A 23,404-nucleotide genomic window follows, 5' to 3' on the forward strand; every position below is an offset into this window, starting at 1 on the left:
TTGGTGATGGGAGGTATTCCACCTTGGAGAACAGCTTGTGGAAAGGGCCTCCCTCCAGGTAAGAAGCCAGTGAGCCTTATTCAGGAAACTCAAGGTCAATGTAGTTGATGTGCACAAATCTCAGGTAGGTCAGCAAGTTCTGGCAAGAGCCTCGAAGCCGCCTAGTGAGCACTAAAAGGCAGGAGCGTTGGAGGAAGGCCAGCCAGGGCTGATGTACAGGTGGCATTGGCCAAGTTGGCTGCATGGGGCGTTGGTGGCAGTAAGACTCAGAGGCAGGGAAGGCGGTTGTTGTGGTTGTTGGTGATAACAGTAGCTGGACTAGATTGATGGCTGCAGGGTCATGGCCTTTCTGGACTGCCCAGAGACTTCAGAGATGAGCTTGTATGGAGTTAGGCTACAGTGCTCGAGATGACTCCCATTTGTGATTCAGGGGCATGAATATTCATTTTCACCTACATGTTGTTGGCGATTCACAAAGACAGAGGAAGGAAAAAGGAAGTGCTGAAGTGCTAAGGAGTGAAAAGAGAAGGAATTGAAAGGGGGTATGGCAGGGGAGGGGGGCACGGACGACCAAGCCTAATTGACTGTAAGTCTGATTTTGGATGTGTCCAGCAAGAGGTTTCTGAGCAGACGGCCAGTTGTGTGGTAATAAAGCTTGGGAGATGAGTTTGGCTATTTCCAGAGACAGGAAGATTCAGCAGGTGACTGGAGGCTGGTTGAGGAGGAGGGTGTTATTGATATTACTGGAAAACTACTAAGCCAGAACGTGGGCTAGTTCTTCCTCCTGAGTGTCCAGATCATCTGACAACCACAAGACTCAAGGGCGTGAGGTGTAAATACCAAAGTGACTAGGAAATTGCAGAGTGCTGTGAGAGACTCCAGATTCTACAGCAAGATGGCGTGAGCCACAGCAGGTCAGCATGGAAGCTGAGTCTAGAAGAAGCACCAAGTCTCAACTCCAGGATGAGAGAAGACACTTCGTGTCAGAACTAGTTGCAGGGGAGGTGGTGTTGTTCTGGAAAGAAGAGGGCTTCATTTAGGGAGGAAATGAGAAGAACTGATGGTATTGGGAGTTAAGTAGCCGTGATAGGGTTTGCAAAGGTGGACGATGTGCATGCCGGTGAGTTGTGGAGAAAAGGAAATAACCTTTATAGGAATGAGGGTGTAGGATGATGAGGCAGAGGGGCTTATATTCTTTGACCATAAAATTGCCAAGAAGATGACCATCAAGAGTTCTTGTGGAAAGCCAGGTATGGTGGTGCACGAATTTAATCCCCACACTGGGGAGGTAGAGACAGGTAAATCTCTTGATTTGAGGCCAGCCTAGTCTACAGAATAAATTCCAGGACAGCCAGGGCTACACAGAGAAACCCTGTCTGGAAAAACAGAACAACAACAACAACAAAAAAAAAGAGTTCATGGGAACTTAATATATGCTAAAGACGTGTTTCTGATTGACATTGAAGAGCTAATCCATCAGTAAATCTATAAGGATGATTAGATATCCATTTGGAAAAAGTAAAATTTGTATCTCTTGCCCAACATAAATTCCAGGTAGATTAAAGATCTAAATATCAAAATCTCTAAAATAAAAGTATTAGAGGGGATTTGCAATCCTAGGCCCTTCTAAGCAATGGGAAAAAAAAACATAAAGGAAAAAACTACTGTATTTGACTATATGAAAATTAAAAGAAACTGTAAGATTAAAGAACAAGAGGGGCCGGGCGGTGGTGGCGCACGCCTTTAATCCCAGCACTCGGGAGGCAGAGCCAGGCGGATCTCTGTGAGTTCGAGGCCAGCCTGGTCTCCAAAGCAAGTTCCAAGAAAGGCGCAAAGCTACACAGAGAAACCCTGTCTCGAAAAACCAAAAAAAAAAAAAAGAACAAGAGGGACATGTGGCTTATATCTGTAACCCCACACTCAGGACGCAGAGGCAAGAGGATTACCCAACTCTGAAATCAGCCTGGGCTACAATGAGACCCATGTTTCAAAACATCAAAACCCAAAAACATCCTAAGAGGAAAAAGTGGACAATACTTTGGTCTACTGACCAAATACTTGCATCTTAAAAAGATAACATCAGTTCCTTGGGAAGTGCCGTGGCGGGGCACTTGCCTGAAATGGGCAGAGCTCCGGGCTTAAGTAAATGAAGGAGGCTAGGTTAAGAGCTAGAGAGAGCTCCATATATTGTCCATAAAAGAAAATTAACTAGCCAGGCGTGGTGGTACACGACTGTTAATTCCAGGACTTGGGAGGTAGAGACAAGAAGCTAGCCTCAACACATAGCAAATTCAAGGCCATCCTTGGCTACATATGAGAACTCAAATTTTAAAAAAAAAAAAGTAAAATTATTAAATGACATACTAAGACTATGGCTAGTGATTGCAAACAATGCTTAAATTTAGTTGTTATTGAAAAATGCTAATTGTAGCTGTGCTTTTGTTTGAATGTTCCTTTCTTTTTTTTTTTTTTTTTTTTTTTTTGGTTTTTCGAGACAGGGTTTCTCTGTGTAGCTTTGTGCCTGTCCTGGAACTCACTTGGTATCCCAGGCTGGCCTCGAACTCACAGAGATCCGCCTGGCTCTGCCTCCCGAGTGCTGGGATTAAAGGCGTGCGGCGAATGTTCCTTTCTTAAAGTGTGTGTGTGTGTGTGTGTGTGTGTGTGTGTGTGTGTGTGTGTGTCTGTGATGTGTGTGAAGATCCTTACAGAGTCCAGAAGAGGGCATCGCATCCCGTGGATCTGGAGTTAGCTGTGAGTCACTCCATATGGGTGCTGGGAACTGAACTCAGATCCACTGGAAGAGCAGCAAGCTCGTTCTTAACCACTGAGACATTTATTTCTCCAGCCCTTGTTTTTTCTACCAGCGAGCAGAAATAGAATTGAGATAGGCTAATGTTGGAAGAATTTGGATAATAGGACCACATCTTTGGGTTTGGGTTATAAATAAATACAATATTTTGAAAGTATCATAGCCAAAAATTTTAGTATCTTTGGCTTAGTGTTCCTGTCCCTTAAGAAATTGTTTTGCGCTGAGTGGTGGTGGTGCATGCCTTTAATCCCAGCACTTGGGAGGCAGAGCCAGGCGGATCTCTGTGAGTTGAGGCCAGCCTGGGCTACAGAGTGAGTTCCAGGACAGCCAGGGATGTTAACAGATAGGAATCCTGTCTAGGGGTAGGGTGGGGTGGGTTGAAATTTAGAAACATCAAATGTCAAAAATAAGAGTGAGATAAGTTAAGGATTATTCCGTCGATGGGATTCATTCAATATTTACAAATAACTATGGTGGATTTCTCATTGATATTTAAAGATTTGCAAATTTTCGATAAATGGAAAAATGTCATAATCTAATATAAACTAGGACTCATTTTGATGTTCTTTTATTTTATTTTTGTTTTAATGGAACTGTGAAATTGTTAGCCAGATTTCTCCCTGGGATTGAGGATTGTGGGGAGATGTTCTTTTTCTGTGATGGCATTGGAAGGGACAGATCAGATTTTTAAAGTATGGAGAAAAAGAAAAAAAAATCTAACTGGTTTTTACAACAAAAGATAGGATGGGAATAAGTACTCATAAATATTCATATTATCAGTGGGTGGGAGAATAAGGGTTAGTAGTGTCTGGAGGGTGAAGAATCTTGAGACATCCTGTTAGAGATCAGCATCAAGGAGAGACCCCCGGCTCAGGGCAATTGTCTTCTGAGATTGCCATTGGTTGGGACATACGAGTGTGGAGGGGTGGGGGGCTGTTGGAGAGACTGCTTATTGCTCCTGCAGAGGACCCAGGTTTGGTCCCCAGCACCCTGTGGTGCCTTATAACCATCTGTGATCCAGGGGATCAAACACCCTCTTCTGACCTCCAGGGGCACCAGGCATGCACATGATATAGACATATCTGCAGGCAAAATGCTCATATATACAAAATAAATCTCACATCCCTGTCTACTCTAGTCATACCCGTGTGTTCCATGCTGCAGATGACCTCTCTGCAAACACAAGTCATGGTTCCAGATCACATGCAGGAGGCTCTTCCGGTGTGAAGTGTTCTTCCCTCTCTGGAGGGACCACTGTGCTGTCTGCCATAAATCATCTCAGGGCTTAGTAATTGTTTATCTCTCCTGCTAAACTGTGAGCTCCTCACGGGCAGGGACCCTAGGGCAGGTTTTTCTTTTTAACTGCCCCAGCACCTATAACAGTTCCTGATGCATCTTAGTTAGGGAAGGCCAGAGTGTGATGAGTGAAAGGGGGGAGGGGGAGGAGAAAGTGGTCCTGGAACAAACCTTGTCACAGTAGGAGAATACCAGAGCCTATGGGGCAGGGTAGGCATTAAAGAGTGGGAAGGTGTCCTCAAGGGGCTTGACTTTTCTTAGTTTCCAACCCGGAGGCCAAACCAAATGCCATTTTATAGCACAACCCCACACATTTTCTTTGCCTTGCTAGGGTTTTGTATCTAGTGCATGGCAGATGGGGATGCTCTGATTTGGGGAGGAGTGAGCTGGGTGGAGGGAGAGATGGTTTTGCACTAAGGTAAAGATTTATAGTTTCCAGGTGCCCTAAAAGTAGCAAATTTTCCCTTCCAGAGAAGTAGAAGGACCTAAAGCTTTGGATTTACACCCATAGAGTCCTTCAGAGCATGTCTGGAAAGGCACTTTATACAAGCCTGGGTATCTTCTTAGCAACCTTCACCCCAGCTTTACGATTTCAGAAAAAACAGACTTGGGTGTGTAAAAGAATTGCTAGGTTAACTGTTTGCCTGACTATCGTGTAGCACAGTCATTATGCATCCATAGCATTAAATGTGCATATTTTAATTCTAGCATCATTCATTTTTTCAGCAAACACTTATTGAATGACTGCCGTGTATCAGGCACTGGGAATACAAAGACACAGATTGGTCCCTGCTGTTGAGGAGCTCACAGCCTAGGTGAGGAGATAGACAGCTTATATTAAGATAAGTGTTATGAAAAATGTTTGTGTACTCCATGATCACATAGGGAGCTCTCTTAGGAAAGGGTGGGGGAATGGTCAAAACAGCTTTATAAAAGGAAAACCAGAGCTTTTTCTTAGCCAAACAAGTGTGGAAGAAATGCCAAGTTTGTTTCAATTGGAAGAAGCAATCTGTGATGAGAAAAGAATGGAGAAGACAGGACAGTTGCAAGGCTCTGGAAAGAGTTCACTTCATTGTAATGAGAATTCCCAAATAGAGTAAGAGAGAAAATGAGCCTGAAGGTGGCTTCTGGGCATCACCTGAAAACCTTGGGACACCGTTATACTAGAAGATTTTTTTTTGTTGTTTTGTTTTGTTTTGTTTTTGGTGCTGAGGTTCGAACCTTGGGCTTTATGATCTTTATGATGCTAGGCAAGTGTTCTATCCTCCAGTTACGTCCCTGGTCCCATTGGGAGGTTTAACACAGGGATGTTCATACTAAGAGATCCCAGGAGATAGCCAGTTGAAATGAGGACTGTGTGGAGGTGGGAGGGACCGCCTGGATGGTTTTTACAGTCATCTAGGAGGGAAACTACAACTGGCTGAACTGAGGCTCTGGCCAGTGAGGGTGGGAGAGTGGCACAATGCTAAGTTAATGATGAGTTTTGTAATTAGAAGACTTAAATCTTTTTTTAAAACTGTTGAAACCTCAGTGCTTAGGACAATGTTTAACACATAGCATGGCATGCAGTCTATAAACATTGTTTTGAGTGAGTAGATTTGTAGTCTACTCAGGTGGAGAGTGTTGAGGAGGAGGAGGAGGAGGAGGCGGCTTCTTGTCTGGGTGAATATGATGCTATTATCAAAGCAAGAGACAGGTTCAGCCAGGAGAAGTGAAGAGTTCACTTTTGCATTGAAGACGCCAGAGGCGCCCAGTTGTACAGCTCCACAAAAGGGGCTGGCTTGGAAAATAGATTTGGAAGTCATGCCCTTACTGTGGAAGCAGATGATGTTGTCCAAGGAGACTGTGAGAGGAGGCAGAGAGAAGGCTGGTGTAGAAAAGGAGGGTCGTGTTCAAGAATGTAGAAGGAGACCAGGAGAGCAGAGCCCCCTAAGTCAAGGGAAGGTTTGTTTCTGTTTTGAGACAGGGTCTCTGTGTAGCCCTGAATAGCATGGAACCTACTACATAGATCAAGCTGGCCTTGAGTCCACAGAGGTTCACCTCTCTCTGCCTCCCGAGTGCTGGGATTAAAAAGCTTGTGCTACCAGAGCCAAGCTGAGCGAGCTTTATTTCAGTGTGGGGGATGTTTGACCAGCCTGAAAGAAGAGCCATCTGCAGAACACTGACCCCCTGACAGCCGGGATTTTTTCTCATTTTGATCACCGCTGTATTCCTAGCACTCAATAAATAACTTATTGAACGAATGTATGAATAAATGAGTGAACTGGAAAGGGTCCCATGAACTTAGTTACAGAACCACAGAATTTTGGTGAAGCCGTTTTCCGAGGAGTGTGTTGAGGGAAGCTAGGTCACAGTGGAGTGTAGAGGAGATGGAGTGTGAGGAAGTGTCTACAAAGAGAAGACTAGCCAGGTCCAGCTGTCTGAGTGTTTACCATGTGCCAGATACCAAGCTAAGCACTTGACTGTTAACCTATTTACTTCCTCTTATCTAACAGATAAGGTAGATGGTGTCACAACCCCAATTTACAGATGAGAAACCACAACTCAGTGAATAACCTGCCCAAGGCCTTACAGGTATTTAAACTCCAATCTGCCTGTCTTGGGGTCCAGTCCCAACCACCCAGTCTGCATTTCCTCTGCAGCTTCTCTAAGGCAGGAAAGCCAGAGAAAGAGTGGGTGTTTGAGATGATGTGCACTGAGACCTGGAAGATGGCAAATACGTCAATGCTGGTGGGAAAGAGTGGAAAGAAATCACCTGAAGACTTGGTAGGGAGAATAATTTAGACGAGAGGAGCCTGAGGGGAGGTCCAGAGTGCAGGTGAAGGGAAACCTTCCATCGAGGAGGAGAGGAAGGGAAGGGCAGGTGCGGTGTTGCAGGTGTTCTGTGAGGAGAGGAAGGGAGGGCAGGTGTGGTGTTGCAGGTGTCCTGTGAGGAGAGGAAGGGAAGGGCAGGTGCGGTGTTGCAGGTGTCCTGTGAGGAGAGGAAGGAAGGGCAGGTGCGGTGTTGCAGGTGTCCTGTGAGGAGAGGAAGGGAGGGCAGGTGCGGTGTTGCAGGTGTCCTGTGAGGAGAGGAAGGAAGGGCAGGTGCGGTGTTGCAGGTGTCCTGTGAGGAGAGGAAGGAAGGGCAGGTGCGGTGTTGCAGGTGTTCTGTGAGGAGAGGAAGGGCAGGTGCGGTGTTGCAGGTGTCCTGTGAGGAGAGGAAGGGCAGGTGCGGTGTTGCAGGTGTCCTGTGAGGAGAGGAAGGAAGGGCAGGTGCGGTGTTGCAGGTGTCCTGTGAGGAGAGGAAGGGCAGGTGCGGTGTTGCAGGTGTCCTGTGAGGAGAGGAAGGAAGGGCAGGTGCGGTGTTGCAGGTGTCCTGTGAGGAGAGGAAGGAAGGGCAGGTGCGGTGTTGCAGGTGTCCTGTGAGGAGAGGAAGGGCAGGTGCGGTGTTGCAGGTGTCCTGTGAGGAGAGGAAGGGCAGGTGCGGTGTTGCAGGTGTTCTGTGAGGAGAGGAAGGAAGGGCAGGTGCGGTGTTGCAGGTGTCCTGTGAGGAGAGGAAGGAAGGGCAGGTGCGGTGTTGCAGGTGTCCTGTGAGGAGAGGAAGGGCAGGTGCGGTGTTGCAGGTGTCCTGTGAGGAGAGGAAGGAAGGGCAGGTGCGGTGTTGCAGGTGTCCTGTGAGGAGAGGAAGGAAGGGCAGGTGCGGTGTTGCAGGTGTCCTGTGAGGAGAGGAAGGGCAGGTGCGGTGTTGCAGGTGTCCTGTGAGGAGAGGAAGGGCAGGTGCGGTGTTGCAGGTGTTCTGTGAGGAGAGGAAGGAAGGGCAGGTGCGGTGTTGCAGGTGTCCTGTGAGGAGAGGAAGGGCAGGTGCGGTGTTGCAGGTGTCCTGTGAGGAGAGGAAGGAAGGGCAGGTGCGGTGTTGCAGGTGTTCTGTGAGGAGAGGAAGGGCAGGTGCGGTGTTGCAGGTGTCCTGTGAGGAGAGGAAGGAAGGGCAGGTGCGGTGTTGCAGGTGTCCTGCGATAAGGTGGATGGGAGTTCTCAATCTGCTGAAAGTAGGGAGATGGGACCAGGTTATAGACTTGAGGAAGGTGGCACAAGCTTGAAATAGATGTTCGAGAGAATCGGAGGAGGCCACAGAGGACACCTTTCTCAGATTTTTTTCTCTGGTGTATGTGTGGTATATGTATGTGTGTGCATTTGTATGTGTGTTCATATTCATGTGCTTTAGAGGCCAAAGGTTGATGTCAGGTGTCTTCTGCAGTTGCTCTCCTATTTTTAGACAGGGTCTCATTGATTCTAGAACTCACTGGGTGGGCCAGACTGGCTGGTCAGCGTGCCTCCAGCATTCTCCTATGGTTGCCTCCCAGGCCCGTGATCATAGGTGTGCACTGCTACTCCTGGGTTTTTAGGTGCATGGTGGGGATCTGAACTCAGTTCCTCATGCTTGTACATCAAGGACTTCAGCATCAAGCCATCTACACGGTCCTGCTGTTCTGTATCTCCCCCCCCCCCCCCCCCGCCCAGGAGACAGGGTTGAGGCACAGCTGACGGATGTTAAATTGATCAGGATTGAGGATTTTGCTCATTGGTGTGAGAGACAAGCTATTGAGAGTATTGTTGAGGTTATACCTGCATATCTAGCCAGCAAGGAAGGAAGCGGGATGGGAGAGGACATACAGACAGGAAATGGAGGAGCTGTGTAGTAGAGTCCCAAGAAACTTCGTCTGTGGGACTTGTGCATTGAGAAGGGCCTTGTTCTCAGAATTCCATGTCTGGTGACCAGGCAGCGGTGCACTGTAAAAGTTTTGCAAAAGTGGCAGCCTGACAGCGAGAGGACTGAGGAAGGATGAAAACGATACTTAGAATTTTAATACTTAGATGCCATTGAACTGCCTTACTTTTTCAGTTAGTTCTTTAGTTAGAAAAGGATACAAACTTCTGTGAGCCCGGAGAAGAGGACAGTTCATTTAAACTGATGAAAGCAGGATGATGAGCGACACAGGAGGTAGAGGACATGAAGTAGGCCCTGGAGAACTTTGTCCATCTGCAGTCATGAGGTCCTGGTAGGAATGTGGTCCCACCTTGCCATTGTTTACAGGGAAGTGGAAACCCTAGACCTGCTCAGCTTGCCCAGCCCTATGCTTGAGCACTGTACCGCTTCCTGTTCTCCCAGCTGACCACATGGCACACATGCCCAGATGTTTACTGGCTGAGCAGACTCTTTGCCATACCAGGCCTCCCACACCTCAGTTCTCAGTTCGAGGAGTGTTGGTGAGTGTAGAGGCGGCTGTACTGGTTCCTGCCTGTTTCCGGCTCTCTTCAGAGCCTGGCACAGTGGCAACATGGAGGCGGAAAACCACAGCGATGATACAGTGTTTACATCCTTTCAGATGACCCAGTGCCCCTCCTGGTCTGCCACCTCCCCCAGACCTTCCCTCCAGGAGCTTGTCTGATCCAGGCCTCTGAACTGACTTCTGTATCATCCCACAGCCGGGCAGTGGGAGTGCTAGGATTCATCTCCACAGGATCGGAGGCAGGCAGCAGTTTGGAACTGGAGAAGGAACCCTTATCTGAGGGACATTGTTCTGAGGGTTAAAAAGTGCTTTCCTGCTTATGGGGTCTCCAAAGGAGTCTGTGACACATTCCCCTTGCCCAGACTATAGACAGCAAATGTGTGTGTGTGTGTGTGTGTGTGTGTGTGTGTGTGTGTGTGTGTGTGTGTGTGTGTTTAGAGAAATGAAAATGACGTTTAATAAAAATGGGAATTTTCCCACCTTCCAAGTGGGGGCTCAGACAAGCCTGACGTTTCAGCTCGTCTCCGTTTTACCATCAGGACAGTGACCGTAGCAATTAAATGTGGGTGAACTGTGACTTCTCATTTGGCAGACTGAGGGCCAAGAGGATGGTAGGGAAGCCAGGACCTGTCCTATGTTGGGTTGACTGTCAGGACACAGTCAGAGGAGCCCTCTGAAGTCACATTCAGCATGTGACATGAGAGGGTAAGTGGCTGAAGGGGACAGAGGTGAGGTGTGGCTCACAGAGAACTAACTGCTCTGTCGTCAGTTTTCTTCACCTGACTCCATCGGGCGATTTGCAGGCATGTGTTTAGAGAGAGAGGTGGCTCCTTCGATTAGAAAGCTTAGGAAGACACTACAGACTGAAGAATGGAGTTGCAATGATAGGTCTGAGTCAATTTCTTTTCCCTAAGGGGTTTAAGTAGGAGTTAGTGGGGTGGGGACACAGGGTACTTAGTGTGAGGTGAGAGATCTGTTTGGCTCTGGTTGCGGGTGGGGTGGGGGGAACTCCTCTCCTGACTGGCTGCTTGGCATCCTGCAGACTGAGGAGATGTAGGCATATGGTAGGGCCTAGCATCTCTTGTCTGGCTTTCTTCACATGGTTTGAGGCACTTGGGTCCCTTCTGCTCGGAGATGGGTAACATTTGGGATTGTAGTCTGGTTCTGAAGACTCTTCCTGCCTTCGGCCAAGCCATCCTATCCCTGACTTTGTAGTTTGTAGGGTGTTGTGGGGTCAGCGGCATATGTACAGCTCCAGGAAAGAACAGAGAGGGTTCATTCGATCCCACTTAAGGCAGTAAAATCAGACCACCTTGCAAGCTGGATATGGTGGTGCATCCTGGAAATTGTAGCACTCAAGAGACTGAGGCAGGAGGATTGCTGCATGTTTGAGGTCAGCCTGGGCAACACCTTATCTCACAAAATAAAACAACAACAACAACAAAATTAGATCACCCAAAAATTCAGAGAAGTTTGGAAAATAGGGAGAGAAATGCTTAGTATTTTGTCTTTGGCATTTTTGTCTGCATGGTCTGGGGTCTATAGAACATCATTACAGAGTATGTTGACTCATGCAGGGTGGCTTTTGCCTTTGAGAGCAGAGATTTACCCTAGAGAACCTGGGAAAGAAGAGAAGGAAGCAGGATGGGCTGATGACCACTAGCCTTCTCTGAGGCCCACTCTCATGGGGGGACCTCCTGACTCCTGCCCCATCTGTTCCTCACCTCATGGACTTTAACAAAATGGGAACTCCTTTACCTGGAGCTTTGAAGAGTAGTACTACATACACTATGGGAGTCTACAATGAGATAAGGCTATGCAGATAAGTGTAGACCTCCCCTTCATGAAAAACAAATCTGGATATGGACCTTAGGTGTGGGAGCTTGATAGCTATAATTCATAGCTATAATCCCTGCCCTCGGGAGGCAGAGAGGCAAGAAGATTGCCACAAGTTTGGGACCAGTCTGGTCTATGTAGCAAGTTCAGAGCCAGCTAGGGTTACATAGCAAGATTCTGTTTCAAAATAAACAAATAAATTGATCATGGAAAAATGATTTGTGGGGGGGAGTTGGCAAAAATGTTAGTGAGTCCGATAACATAGCTGATTTACTTTGTAGCTTTAAGCAGTCACAGAGCCTGCCACTCAGCCGGTGCTGCCCACTGAGGTGCTCTGAAGCTGTCTCTCATGAGAAACCATTATTGGGATCTTGGGATCGGGCTTGGGGCAATACAAGAAACTAGAAATGGAGAGGCCTGGTTAGGGCTAGCTGCCAGTTCATTCAGACAGGGTCAGAGCGAGCTGCTGGGGAGTGGGAACACAGACAGACTGACGGCTAAACGGGACCAGGCAGGGCCAGTGCCAAAGGTAAATGTCCTGTCCTCCTTTCCCTTTGAGAGCTAAGGACCTGACTGGAGAGCTGTGCGTTACCCTGCTGCTTCTGGGGGCAGGTCAGCCCACTGAGCTTCCTGTCTTCACAGGGAAACAGCCAATGTTGGGGAAGAACGTTCTGGTTGTCGCTGTCATCACAGCTGAATGTAACGAGTTTCCTAATTTGGAGTCAATAGAAAATTGTAAGTACCACCCTGCTCTCTGTCCTCAAAGCAAACTCTGTCTGGGACTGTCCTCCAGCTATCCTGGGCTAAGCTGCTGCTGCTGCTGCTCTTGCTGCTGACCTTAGGGACTGGGGCTCACCAAGTGTCCAGAGCCACAGAAAGTGTCACACAGACTCTTCACTGAGTCCCATGGGACACTTGCCTTCTGGACTGAGCAGGGGACTGATTAAGAAATGTGGACACATAGCCAGGTGTGGTGGCACACACCTTTAATCCCAGCACTCAGGAGGCTGAGAAATGTGGACACTTGGCTGGTTTTTCTTGAGGACATCTTACACTGGGGGAGGAAATTCGGGGTCATTTATACCACAATGAAGCTAAGTCATTAGTCCTGAGACTCACTTCCCTAAGCAATAAATAGATAGGGGACTTCGAAGTCTCCAGTGTGAACACCCGAGTCTTCAGCTTGTTCTCAGATTCCTAGATGGACTGGCTGAGACCTGGAGGAAGAGGCAATGCAAGGTGGTTGCAAAGGGCTGTCCGCGCTGCTTCCTGGGCTGGACTCTGCAGGCCTCCCCACTCCCTTTGCTAAGGCAGCGTCATACTGTTCAGCTAAAAGCTGATAGGAAGGAGCCCATGATTCTGGTGGGGAAACTAACGAGCAAGCTGGGTGGAGCTTTGCAGAGGACCCTGCCTAGCGTAAACCATATGTATCATCTGCCAGGCCTGCAGAGCCAGTGTGGTGCCCACCCCGCTATTTGTTTGTTGTTGATTTGTTTATTCATTTGTATGTGTGACGTATGTATGTTTGCTCATGTGGTTGTGTGCAACATGTTCATGTGGGTATATGTTGCATGTGTGCAAATGAAAGCCAGACCTTAGTATCAGGTATCCTCCTCAGTTACTCTTCACCTAGTGTTTTTTTTAAAATAGTGTCTCTCATGAGCCTAGAGCTCCTCATTTCACTAAACTAGCTGGCTAATGAGCTCCTGGGATCTGCTTGTCTCCGCCCTGCCTCCCCCACTCCCTAGCACATCCTTTACATGTGCCTCAGAGTCTGGCTTTTACAGGGATGCTGAAAATCCAAACCCAGGTTCCTGTGATTGCAGGCATTTTACCCCTGTGCCATCCTCAGTCCTGTTTGCTTGCTTGTTTATTCAGAGATGAATATAAAATACCTGGTCTACAGTTTGAGTTTTGTCGTTTCAGACACCTTAACCATAAATGATGACCAGTGTTTACTCACCTCCGAGACTGTCTGGGGTGCCCTCCGAGGTAAGAAGGTGAAGAAGGGGGCTGACGGTGAATACTCACTTAGGGAGTAAAGAGGGAAGTTGGAGTATTTCCCCATCTTGCAGTTGTGCATAGCATTAACATTTGGAGCAGAGTGGAGTTGGGTAGCTGGGGAGAGGACCCTGCCACAGACACTGGCCTGCTCACTCGCTCCACAATTGCAAAGTCTTTAACAAGTAAAGCTAACCCAGGCATGCTGAGAATGCATGCTGATAGTCCCAGCTATTCAGGGGGTTAAAGCAGGAAGATTACGTGAGCCCAGGAGGTCAAGGTTATTCTGGGCAATATAGCTAGACCAGCTATCTCTTTAAGAGAGAAAAAAAAAAAAAAAAAAAGCTAGGTGTGATGGCTCATGCCTGTAATACTAGCTCTCTTGGGGGCCAAGGAAAGCACACTCTTGAGTTTTTGTTATTCCATTGCCTGGCCTGAATTCTTGGGAGAAAAAACACACAACCCTACTCAGTCCTCTGCTCTCTTGTACAAAAGGTAGAAGGCTTTGGGCATAGAACATTTGAGATCCCACTTCAAGTGGGGAGAAACCCAAACAATACACAGTAATGTGCTTTAAACCAGGTTCTGCCTAACCACTGAGTTCTTGTGGAGCCTTTTATTTTGAAATCTGGGGTTTTCTTTCTTTCTTTTCTTTTCTTTTTCTTTTCTTTCTTTCTTTCTTTTTTTTTTTTTTTTTTTTTTTTTTTTTTTTTTTTTTTTTTTGTGGAGCTTCTATTGAGTTTCCAGAAGTAGGGCCCAAGCTGTTGAGAATATGTAATACTCAGAACTTAGTCTATCTGTGTTTGGGCCTTGATAGACGCCAAGCCTGTGTTGGTGACTAGGCAGACCCTCGAGGGCGGTTGCGTCTACCATACCTCAGCCTCCAGCAGCTGGGTCTCCCCCTCAGACACACAAGGGGCCCAGTTATGGATGCAGCTTCCTGGAATTCTGTGTTGTGGTTATTTCTCCACAGTTCACTGGAAGATGTGAACGGCAGCATACTGGGGTCCCCCTTTCCAAGTGGACGCATCGCCTTTACTCTCTGGGTCTTTACTCTGCCTCCCCCCTTCTCCACAGGTCTGGAGACTTTCAGTCAGCTCGTTTGGAAATCTGCTGAGGGAACAGTGAGTATGGACTCTCCAAGAGGGCTCTGAGGTTTCCTCCAAAATCCATGTTGTCTGCTTTAGATGGAGTCCTGATGGCTCCAGATGGCCCCAGTGGGAGTGTAGAAAAAGATCAGGGTTGATAGAATCGGTCTGTTTGGAGATACTGTAATGTGGTTCCCTTGGGTCATTTAGTAATTGTCTTGATGCCACATTGCTTTGAAGAAAATAAACCTGCTAGCTTCAGCAAAATGGAGTGTGTAGACTGAGTGGTATATGGATGCATGTGTTTGGTTGGTATGGGAAAGTTCCTCGTGGTTTCTGATGCAGAGAGGTTGGTGGGAAGGCTGAAAGGATAGTTCCTTTGGAGAACATTCCCACATTGGCTTTTGGGGACTTGGGGAGAGTCTCTGTCGTTCTTCTGTTCTCATGATAAGCTCCCTTTGAATACTGAAGCATTCAATGTTTGGTCCACACAGTTCTTTATCAACAAGACGAAGATTGAAGACTTTCCCCGCTTCCATCACCGGGGCATACTGCTGGATACATCTCGCCATTACCTGCCATTGTCTACCATCCTGGACACACTGGTAACCAGACCTTACGGCCTCCTTCAATTTATGCATTGGTTCTGGGGTAACGGGTCAAGGGATAGTAGATGTCATATTCCTAAATAAATAGAGTATGTCTAGGGCTGGAAAGATGGGTCAGCAGTTAAGAGCACTGGCTGCTCTTTCAGAAATCCTGAGTTCAATTCCAAGCAACCACATGGTGGTTATAGATGGTGGCTTACAACCATCTATAGTGGGACCCAATGCCCTCTTCTGGCATAAAGGTGTACATACAGATAGAGCACTCATATACATTAAATAAATTCTGTGAGCCCCTGGGAAAAGTGTAGAAGACTGTTTACTCCAGGGTAAGAGTGATTTGGTTACAGTGCAACTTATACTGTTTGGGGGGATTGGTTTCTCTTGCCAGGCAGAGCTGACTGCAATTTAATTAAGTCAGTATTATAGGAAAGTTGATCGTAAAGCCTTTGCTGGAGGAGTTCCTAACAGTCTTGAATTTGATGTGCAGGCAGCTCATGTGGCTGCCTTTTTTTTTTGTCCCTTTGGTGGGACCAAGGAAGCTACATATGTAGCCTTGGCTTCTGGGAGTTAAGTTATGGGGCAGCTGAGTTCCCAGCTGGCCTCCTAGGCCTCCCAGTCAGATAACGAAGATGGCAGGAGGAAGTGTTGCTCTGAGATATATGGGGACTTTGGAAAAACAAGAGAGTTCTGCAGTGGCTGCAGCTCTCCTCTCTGTGGCCAGAATTCATCTGGAAGAGAGGAGATGTCAGTGAGCTCTGTAACGTGCTCCCTCACAGGAAGCTCTGACTTAGAGTCCCTATACATGCATGCCTGGAACTTAAAGAAGGTTGAGTTTGCAATTGCATTTAGAGCAGCCTGTCGGGTTTGGGGCTGATGGTCTGTGCTCTGACCTCCAGGATGTCATGGCATACAATAAATTCAACGTGTTCCACTGGCACCTGGTGGACGACTCTTCCTTTCCATACGAGAGCTTCACTTTCCCAGAGCTCACCAGAAAGGTATGATTTGCTTTTCCCAAACCCAGCTTTCAGATCCTCAAGGGCAGAGGTTCTCATCCTGACCAAACAAAGGAGAAGAACAGCAGCCTTGGGGTCAGAACCCAAGGACTCAAGTCCGCATGTGAATTTGTTTTGAAACCTTCAGGAGAGAAGATCTCTTGGTTTCAGTTTTTGATGTTGTTATTTATGTGCATTCTATTAAATGGGCCCAATTCCTTCTTATTTATCTTATTGACCTTATAATGCTCAGATAAAACTGTAGATGTGGCACTGGGGAGATAGGTACGTCAGTCAAGTGTCTACTGAGCAACATGAGGACCTGAGTGAGGGTGGAGAATGGGGAGGGGGAGTCCACATAGATGGATCCCTGGAACTTAATGGTGAGTTTTAGGTTCGGTGAGTGACCCTGTCTTAGTCAGTGTTTTATTGCTGTGAAGAGACACCATGACCATGGCATTCTTGAGACAGAGTTTCTCTGTAACAGCCCTGGTTGTCCTGGAACTCTCTCTGTAGACCAGTTTGGCCTCCAACTCAGAGATCCACTTGCCTCTACCTCCTGAATGCTGAGATTAAAGGCATGCGCCACCACTATCCAGCAACCATGGCAACTCATACTAAAAAAGCATTTAATTGGGTCTGACTTATAGTTTAGAGGTTTAGTCCATTGTCATGATGGGAAGCATGGCGGCATGCAGGCAGACATGGTGCTGGAGAAGGAGCTTGAGGGTTCTACATCCAGATCCACAGGCAGCTGGAAGAGAGAGAGCCACTGGGCCTGGCTTAAGCTTCTGAAACCTCAAAGCCCACAGCAAGTGACACGTTCCTTCAACAAGGCCACACCTAATAGTGCCACCCTCTGGTGACCAAGTGTTAAAATCTATGGCCCTATGGCAGCCATTCTTACTCAAACCACCACAGACCTGTCTCAGAAAATAAGAAGTTGTATGGGGCACACCTAATGTTTACCTCAGACTTCCATATGTGCACATGCACACACACTAAAAAAAAAAAAAAAGCAGATGTGTTAACTTTCAAGAAATTATGATAAAGACCCTTGAAGAAGTCCCTAGTACACATGGGCTATGGACAAGTGTTCTAAAATTCTGGGTGTTCTGAGGGAGTTTTGAATACCTTCTACTCCCAATAGCCACAGGGAATGAGAATCTGAAGAGTACCTTCTGTCTTTCAGGGGTCCTACAACCCTGTCACCCACATCTATACAGCACAGGATGTGAAGGAGGTCATTGAATATGCACGGCTTCGCGGTATCCGTGTGGTGGCAGAATTTGACACTCCTGGCCACACTTTGTCCTGGGGGCCAGGTAAGAATAGCGCTGCAACTGGAGGGGTCTGCTCAGAGCGGATCCAGGGCGTTGGCTCTTATATTGTCACGTATCCTGGTCTTGGCCCTTGGAAAACTGTTCTGCATCAACTCCTGCCAGAGGAAGTTCTTTCCAGCAGCAAAGCAAGGGGGTGGCCCGACTGAACCTAGTAGCACAGGCTAGACCCTAGCTCCTGCTACCCATGCCATTTCCAAGGGTATCTCCTGGCCCCAGGGTCTTCCTGCCTGGGGCAGCTGCTGGGAAGTATTTAATTTGTGCAGAGGAGGGCATTTTTACTTTAAAATATGGGCAGATGGGGCTGGAGAGAGAATGACTCAGCAGTTAAAAGAACTGGTTGCTCTTCCAGAAGTCCTGGGTTCGATTCCCAGCACCCACATGGCAGCTCACAGACATGTGTAATAGCCATTCTGTGGGATCTGATGTGCAGATACATGTACAGACAAAACACCCATACATGAGACATCTGAGAGTGTGTGTGTAGAGGCCAGGCATGTTGGTATACAGCTATTAACCCAACACTTGGGAAATCACAAAGGCAAGAGGATCTGAAGTTCATTCAATTCCAGCCTGAGGCGCATAAGTGCTATCCTGGCAGAATTCTGTCCCCTCAACAAAGGGGACGATGTTTCCCAGACACTGCTGTAGGTTTCTTGGATCTTAGAGTAGATACTGAGGAGTTTGACTCCAGGGTGGAATCTTTTCTGAAAGAATTTGGGGCTGGGTGGTGGTGGTGCAAGCCTTTAATCCAAGCTTAATCCAATTCGGGAGGCAGTGGCAGGTGGAGCTCTGTGAGTTCAAGGCAGAACTGGTCTATAGAGAAAGTTCCAGGATAGCCAGGGCTACACAGAAAGAAAAACAAAAAAGCAGAAGTTGGGGCTGGCCTCCAGCGGTCACCGTTACTCTGTAACTCGCTGCTCACTCACTTGCTTCTATACCTAAGAACCTAGAGTGAGACTTGAGATGAAACCCTCAGGAAGATTGAAAAAGGCAGCTGCCTGGCCTCAGCAACCAGCAAGAAGCTTCCAGGCCGGAGACACCCCTCAGGAGCTGTGGATCTGGGTAGCGGGAGCTAAAGCGATTGTCATTATGTGCAGTGACCATTCCCCTTGCATTGTTGCTGAAAAGCCCCTTGAGAAGAGCAGCCTTGAGGAGCTGGGTGATTTATGCTGGAAGACATGTATCAGGACCAGAGTATACAGCATCAATAGTTGTGTGTCTGTAACCCAGCCTCCATCTGATGGAGATATATTTGTATTTATTTGATTGCGATTGAACAGTTGTTATGTGAGTACTGGGTGCTCAGTGTAGATGAACACAGTCGTCTACTGTATAACATAAGGGCCTCATGTGTAGGAGTATACATGGGAGTCTGTGTATTTGTAACACTTGTATGAGTTCTCTGTTAACTTAGGTGTCCCTGGGTTATTAACTCCGTGCTACTCTGGGCCCCATCCCTCTGGCACCTTTGGACCCGTGAATCCCAGTCTCAACAGTACCTATGACTTCATGAGCACATTCTTCTTGGAGATCAGCTCCGTCTTCCCAGACTTTTATCTTCATCTGGGAGGAGATGAAGTTGACTTCACCTGCTGGTATGAGCCTTTTGGACTTGACACCCCAGCCTGAGGGTGGGTTACTCAGAGAAGAGAGGTCAGCGCTACGGCCCTACTGCTGCTGCTTAGGGACCGTCTGCTGAGGGAGCCATGTCTCCGCCCAGAGAGGCCCCATGTGACTAGCAAGGCTGTTGGCATGGACCCTTCTCTCACATCCTTGAGATATTTATGAATATACTCATTCTGAGCCCAGAACTGTCTTGGAAAAATGGGGGCTAGAGAAAAGTAATTCCCACTTACGAAGGCTTAAAATAGTCTCCTCAAGAGTCTAGTACAGACATGGGGAGGTAGTCTTACTGCTGCTGGATCGGCCGTGTTTTGTTGATACTCATGGGAGACCTGCCCTTTCCTAAACAGAAACGGAGGAGGAGTGGGAGAGGGACTGGGAGATTGGCGGGGGAAGAGTCTAGTCCAGGTTAGAGGGCACTTGCTGATCTGTCAGAGGACTGGGGTTCAGATTCCCAGCCCCCACATGGGGCAGCTCACAAATGCCTGTAACTAGATCCAAGGAATCTGTCCTCTTACGGCCTCTGTGGGACCCTGTGGGACCCTGCGCACATGCGTGCACATACACGTACTCATAAATGAGTCTATTTCAGAATTCAAGATTAATAAGTGACAAGGCCTAATTAATGTTAACTCACAGAGCTCAAAAGAGGCCAAAGGGCTTCTGAGAAGTAGGCCCCAGAGTTGGGTCTGAGAAAATTGTTTGTCTTTTGGGAACATCATGAGAAGAACATGGAAGCAAAACACAGACATTGTAGGGCCAGGAATGTGCAGCAGGTCTGAGGTCCTACATAGTCTTGGTGTCTGGCTAGAGCAGCAGAGAGGGGAGCCGGTGGCCAGCATGCGTCTGCGCCTGCTTCTTGGACCCTGGTGTGGATGGAGAGTTTGGACTTCAGCCTCTTCAAGTCTAGGCTGCTTTCTTTCTCAGCCTGTGTCTGTGGCTCGTGACAGCTTTGTGTGGCCACACCTTCACTGGAGGACTTGTGCTCTCTCTGGTGGTTTCAGTGTTTTAGATGAAAGGGGCAGTTGCAGGAGGCCAGGTGACTAATCTGTAAGTTGTGATTTCAGGATGATGAAAGAACTAATCAAATTTTTTTTCCTGATACTCAGGAGGTCCAACCCTGATATCCAGGCGTTCATGAAGAAAAAGGGCTTTACTGACTTCAAGCAGCTGGAGTCCTTCTACATCCAGACGTGAGGAAGGAAGAAGGGCGGGACACATTGGGAGTCACCTCCTGTGGGGGATGGTGTCTGCTTTCCTCACCAAAGTCAGTCCCTGTGTGACTACTCCCTGCCCCCCATAGGTCTCCTTGTCCTAGCCTTTCAGAGAAGGGAATGCCCAGTCAGGGTTAGGCCCGCCTGGCGCGGCACCTGAAGGCTGGCATACACAGTGACATTGCTGATGTTCCTCTCCTCTCCAGGCTGCTGGACATCGTCTCTGATTATGACAAGGGCTATGTGGTGTGGCAGGAAGTGTTTGATAATAAAGTAAAGGTGAGCCAGGGGCAGAGAAGAGGCGCCCCTGTCTCCATCTCCCTGGCCCTCCCCAACTCTTTAGGGACCAATCTTGGTACGGAATAGTCTGAGAACTGGGTGCCATGGCTCTGACTCTCTAGGAGAGCTACAGAGGTGTGACCACTGGGGTTTTAGAGTCAGAAGCTCGTATCTGATTGTGGCTGCTTGGGGTTCCTGAGACTTTAGGTGCTGTTTTCTCCTGAGTCATAGGCATGAATCCTCTGAGCTCTGGAGCAGGACTACTTTTTCCCTGCTTCGACCCCACTGCTATTCCCCTCAGCTCTCAACAAGTAATTACTACTTCCATATAGACAGGGAGCTTCAGTGGGGCTGGAAGGGAGCATCAGGGGCTCTGTCAGAGTAGGGACACCTCACCTCAGCTCTGTCAAGGGTGTGTGTGAGATGAGTGATTGGAGTCACAGAAGCATCCTTTGCTGCTTAGGAAACAAGGGGCGCACTCCCCTTGGCCCTGGGTGTCTTGCATAAGAATGAATCTCAAGAACCTTCTGAGCGCCATAGCGTGACTGCCCTTTGACCTTCCATGACAGATTCGGCCAGACACAATCATACAGGTATGGCGGGAAGAGGTACCAGTAGAGTACATGAAGGAGATGGAACAGATTACTAAGGCTGGCTTTCGGGCCCTGCTCTCTGCTCCCTGGTACCTGAACCGTGTAACATATGGCCCTGACTGGAAGGACATGTACAAAGTGGAGCCCCTGGCATTTCATGGTGAGAGCAGGGGACTCTCTTGGCTGAGATGCAGGGTGGAGGTTAAGAGAGGCAGGGCAACACATGGCAATTTAGGAAGTGAAATGGCCTGTCTGAGAAGGCCACACTGAAGAATGGTTGAAAGTCTCTCTCTCTCTCTCTCTCTCTCTCTCTCACACATACACACACACACACACACACACACACACACACACACACACACACACACACACACACACACACACACACACACACACACACACACCCCATGGTCTGTTGTTTTCCCTCAGGTACTGCTGAACAGAAGGATCTGGTCATTGGAGGGGAGGCCTGTATGTGGGGAGAGTATGTGGACAGCACAAACCTGGTCCCCAGGCTCTGGTAAGGATTTTGGGGTGAGGCCAGGCTTGAGGAAGGGCTTCTACCCCACACTCTCACTCCCTTCAGCCCGAGAGCAGAGGGGCATTGAGATGATACCTTTCTGTATTCGAGGCTCCTGTCTTCTGTGTGTGATTCCAATAAGCATTAGGTATGAAGGAGAATGGCCACTGTCTCCACTTCACAAATACCATAAAGAACACAAGGGTACTTGCTTGGGATCTAGTACTGAGAGAGGGAGAGTAAGGTCATTTCCTCAGCAGCTTCCCCAAATATGGTTGGGTGTACCAAGTTAAGTTAGCTTTTCAGCCATCCATGCTTCTAAGGCTTACCCTTATTCCTATGTCTTTGGAATAGGAGGAGCTTGGGATCACTGTCGGCATGCTAATGAGGGTGGTTTTAGTGAGGGTGGGGCTGAGCCTTGGATCTGCCTAAGAGTCCCTGACTGGCTGTGGGCATGGAATGAGGTGTCATTCATGTCTGAGCTAGTCTGGGAAGGAAGATGCAGGAGCTGATCTGCTGTGCACTCCCTCCCGTAGGCCCAGAGCCGGTGCTATTGCCGAGAGACTGTGGAGCAGCAACCTGACGACCAATATGGACTTTGCCTTTAAACGTTTGTCACATTTCCGCTGTGAGCTGCTGAGGTAAGCAGGCTGTGAGTAGATCTGAGGCTTGGAACCCAAACGGAGAAGAAAAGAGTAAAAGCAGAAAGCTTTGGGAAGTGTATTGTGCCAGGCACTGTTCTTGACAGACTCTGTCCCATTGAACTTGTAGCACAGCCCACTGGGTGGGAAAATTTTGTCCCCATTTTAGGCACATATATCTCCTGAGTACTTTGTCCAAAGTCAGTAGGAAGCAGGAATTGAACCTGCCAGCTCTGATGCCTACACCTCCCTTGACTGTGGGTCTGTGTAAGCAGTCATCTCTCTCCTTCATTCAGCTGTTGACTGGGTCTTGATAACCTCAAACCACAGTGCACTGCAGAGGAGGCTTCTGGGCTCTAAGACACTGGGTGACCCTGAGCTGGGATTTTGTTATCTCTAAGCATGTTTATTTGGATAATAATGGAGGTGTGCTTGGAGGTCTCTAAGGGTCAGTTCTTAGTACTTGAGTCTGAGATAAAAGGACAGGGTTTAATCTCCAGCTCAGTCCTTCTCCACTGCTGTGCTTACAGAATCTTAGAAGCAGGAGTGGACATCTGAGTGGGCCAAGAGCATCAGACACCCCTCAGGCCCTGACCTCTTTTCTAATGTAACTGGTTTCGGGGAGGTTGGGGAGTAGAGACCCTACAGGATTGAGAACCTTGGAGCGAGGTTCTCCAAGTTATTTGAGTACGGTAATATTTTGAGACTCACTGAAATGGGAAGGGGGCTCATGGTTATTGTGGAGAAGGGGTTGCCATGGTCCAAGGCGGAATTACTCACCTGCCATTTTTTGTGTCCTCTTACAGGCGAGGGGTCCAGGCCGAGCCCATCAGCGTAGGCTACTGTGAGCAGGAATTTGAGCAGACTTGAGCTGGCAGCACCAAGCACCCCGGAGGATGCTGGCCCTAAGAGAACAGTCATGGGGCCAGGTGTCCACTGTCTCCCGGCCAGGGCATAGAGCCCCTTGCCCACGTGCCCCTGTGACTAGAGAGAAGGAGGCTGGTGCTGGCACTGGTGTTCAATAAAGAGTGATGTGGCATTTTCTCTAATCAGCTTGGGTTGCTTGTGTAAAGAACGAAAAAAGAGCAGGAATGCTGGGCGGTGGTGGTGCACGCCTTTGATCCCAGCACTCGGGAGGCAGAGCCAGGAAGATCTCTCTGAGTTCAAGGCCAGCCTGGTCTACAGAGCAAGATCCAGGACAGGTACCAAAACTACACAAAGAAACCCTGACTCGAAAAACCAGGAAAAAAAAAAAAAAAAAAAAAAAAAAGGCCCTCAGGAACAGCCTGCC

General features: G+C 48.2%; 1 protein-coding gene across 1 annotated transcript in view; it reads left to right on the plus strand.

Annotated features, from left to right (window-relative positions):
- Hexa (hexosaminidase subunit alpha) overlaps positions 1–23,162 on the plus strand; it is a 29,053-nt gene extending 5,891 nt beyond the window's left edge. Inside the window, exons 2-14 of the mRNA XM_052762476.1 lie at positions 11,851–11,943; positions 13,135–13,200; positions 14,287–14,333; positions 14,792–14,902; positions 15,802–15,903; positions 17,093–17,225; positions 18,658–18,838; positions 19,976–20,059; positions 20,287–20,359; positions 20,929–21,112; positions 21,382–21,472; positions 22,009–22,113; positions 22,920–23,162. Of these exons, the coding sequence (XP_052618436.1) occupies positions 11,851–11,943; positions 13,135–13,200; positions 14,287–14,333; positions 14,792–14,902; positions 15,802–15,903; positions 17,093–17,225; positions 18,658–18,838; positions 19,976–20,059; positions 20,287–20,359; positions 20,929–21,112; positions 21,382–21,472; positions 22,009–22,113; positions 22,920–22,983 (1,334 nt within the window). The 3' untranslated portion in view covers positions 22,984–23,162. The remainder of the gene's footprint in view (positions 1–11,850; positions 11,944–13,134; positions 13,201–14,286; positions 14,334–14,791; positions 14,903–15,801; positions 15,904–17,092; positions 17,226–18,657; positions 18,839–19,975; positions 20,060–20,286; positions 20,360–20,928; positions 21,113–21,381; positions 21,473–22,008; positions 22,114–22,919) is intronic.
- Positions 23,163–23,404: the final 242 nt, after the last annotated feature.

The sequence above is a fragment of the Peromyscus californicus genome, unplaced genomic scaffold (genome assembly GCF_007827085.1).
Source record: "Peromyscus californicus insignis strain IS unplaced genomic scaffold, ASM782708v3 Scaffold_11__1_contigs__length_118956290, whole genome shotgun sequence".
NCBI lineage: Eukaryota > Metazoa > Chordata > Mammalia > Rodentia > Cricetidae > Peromyscus > Peromyscus californicus.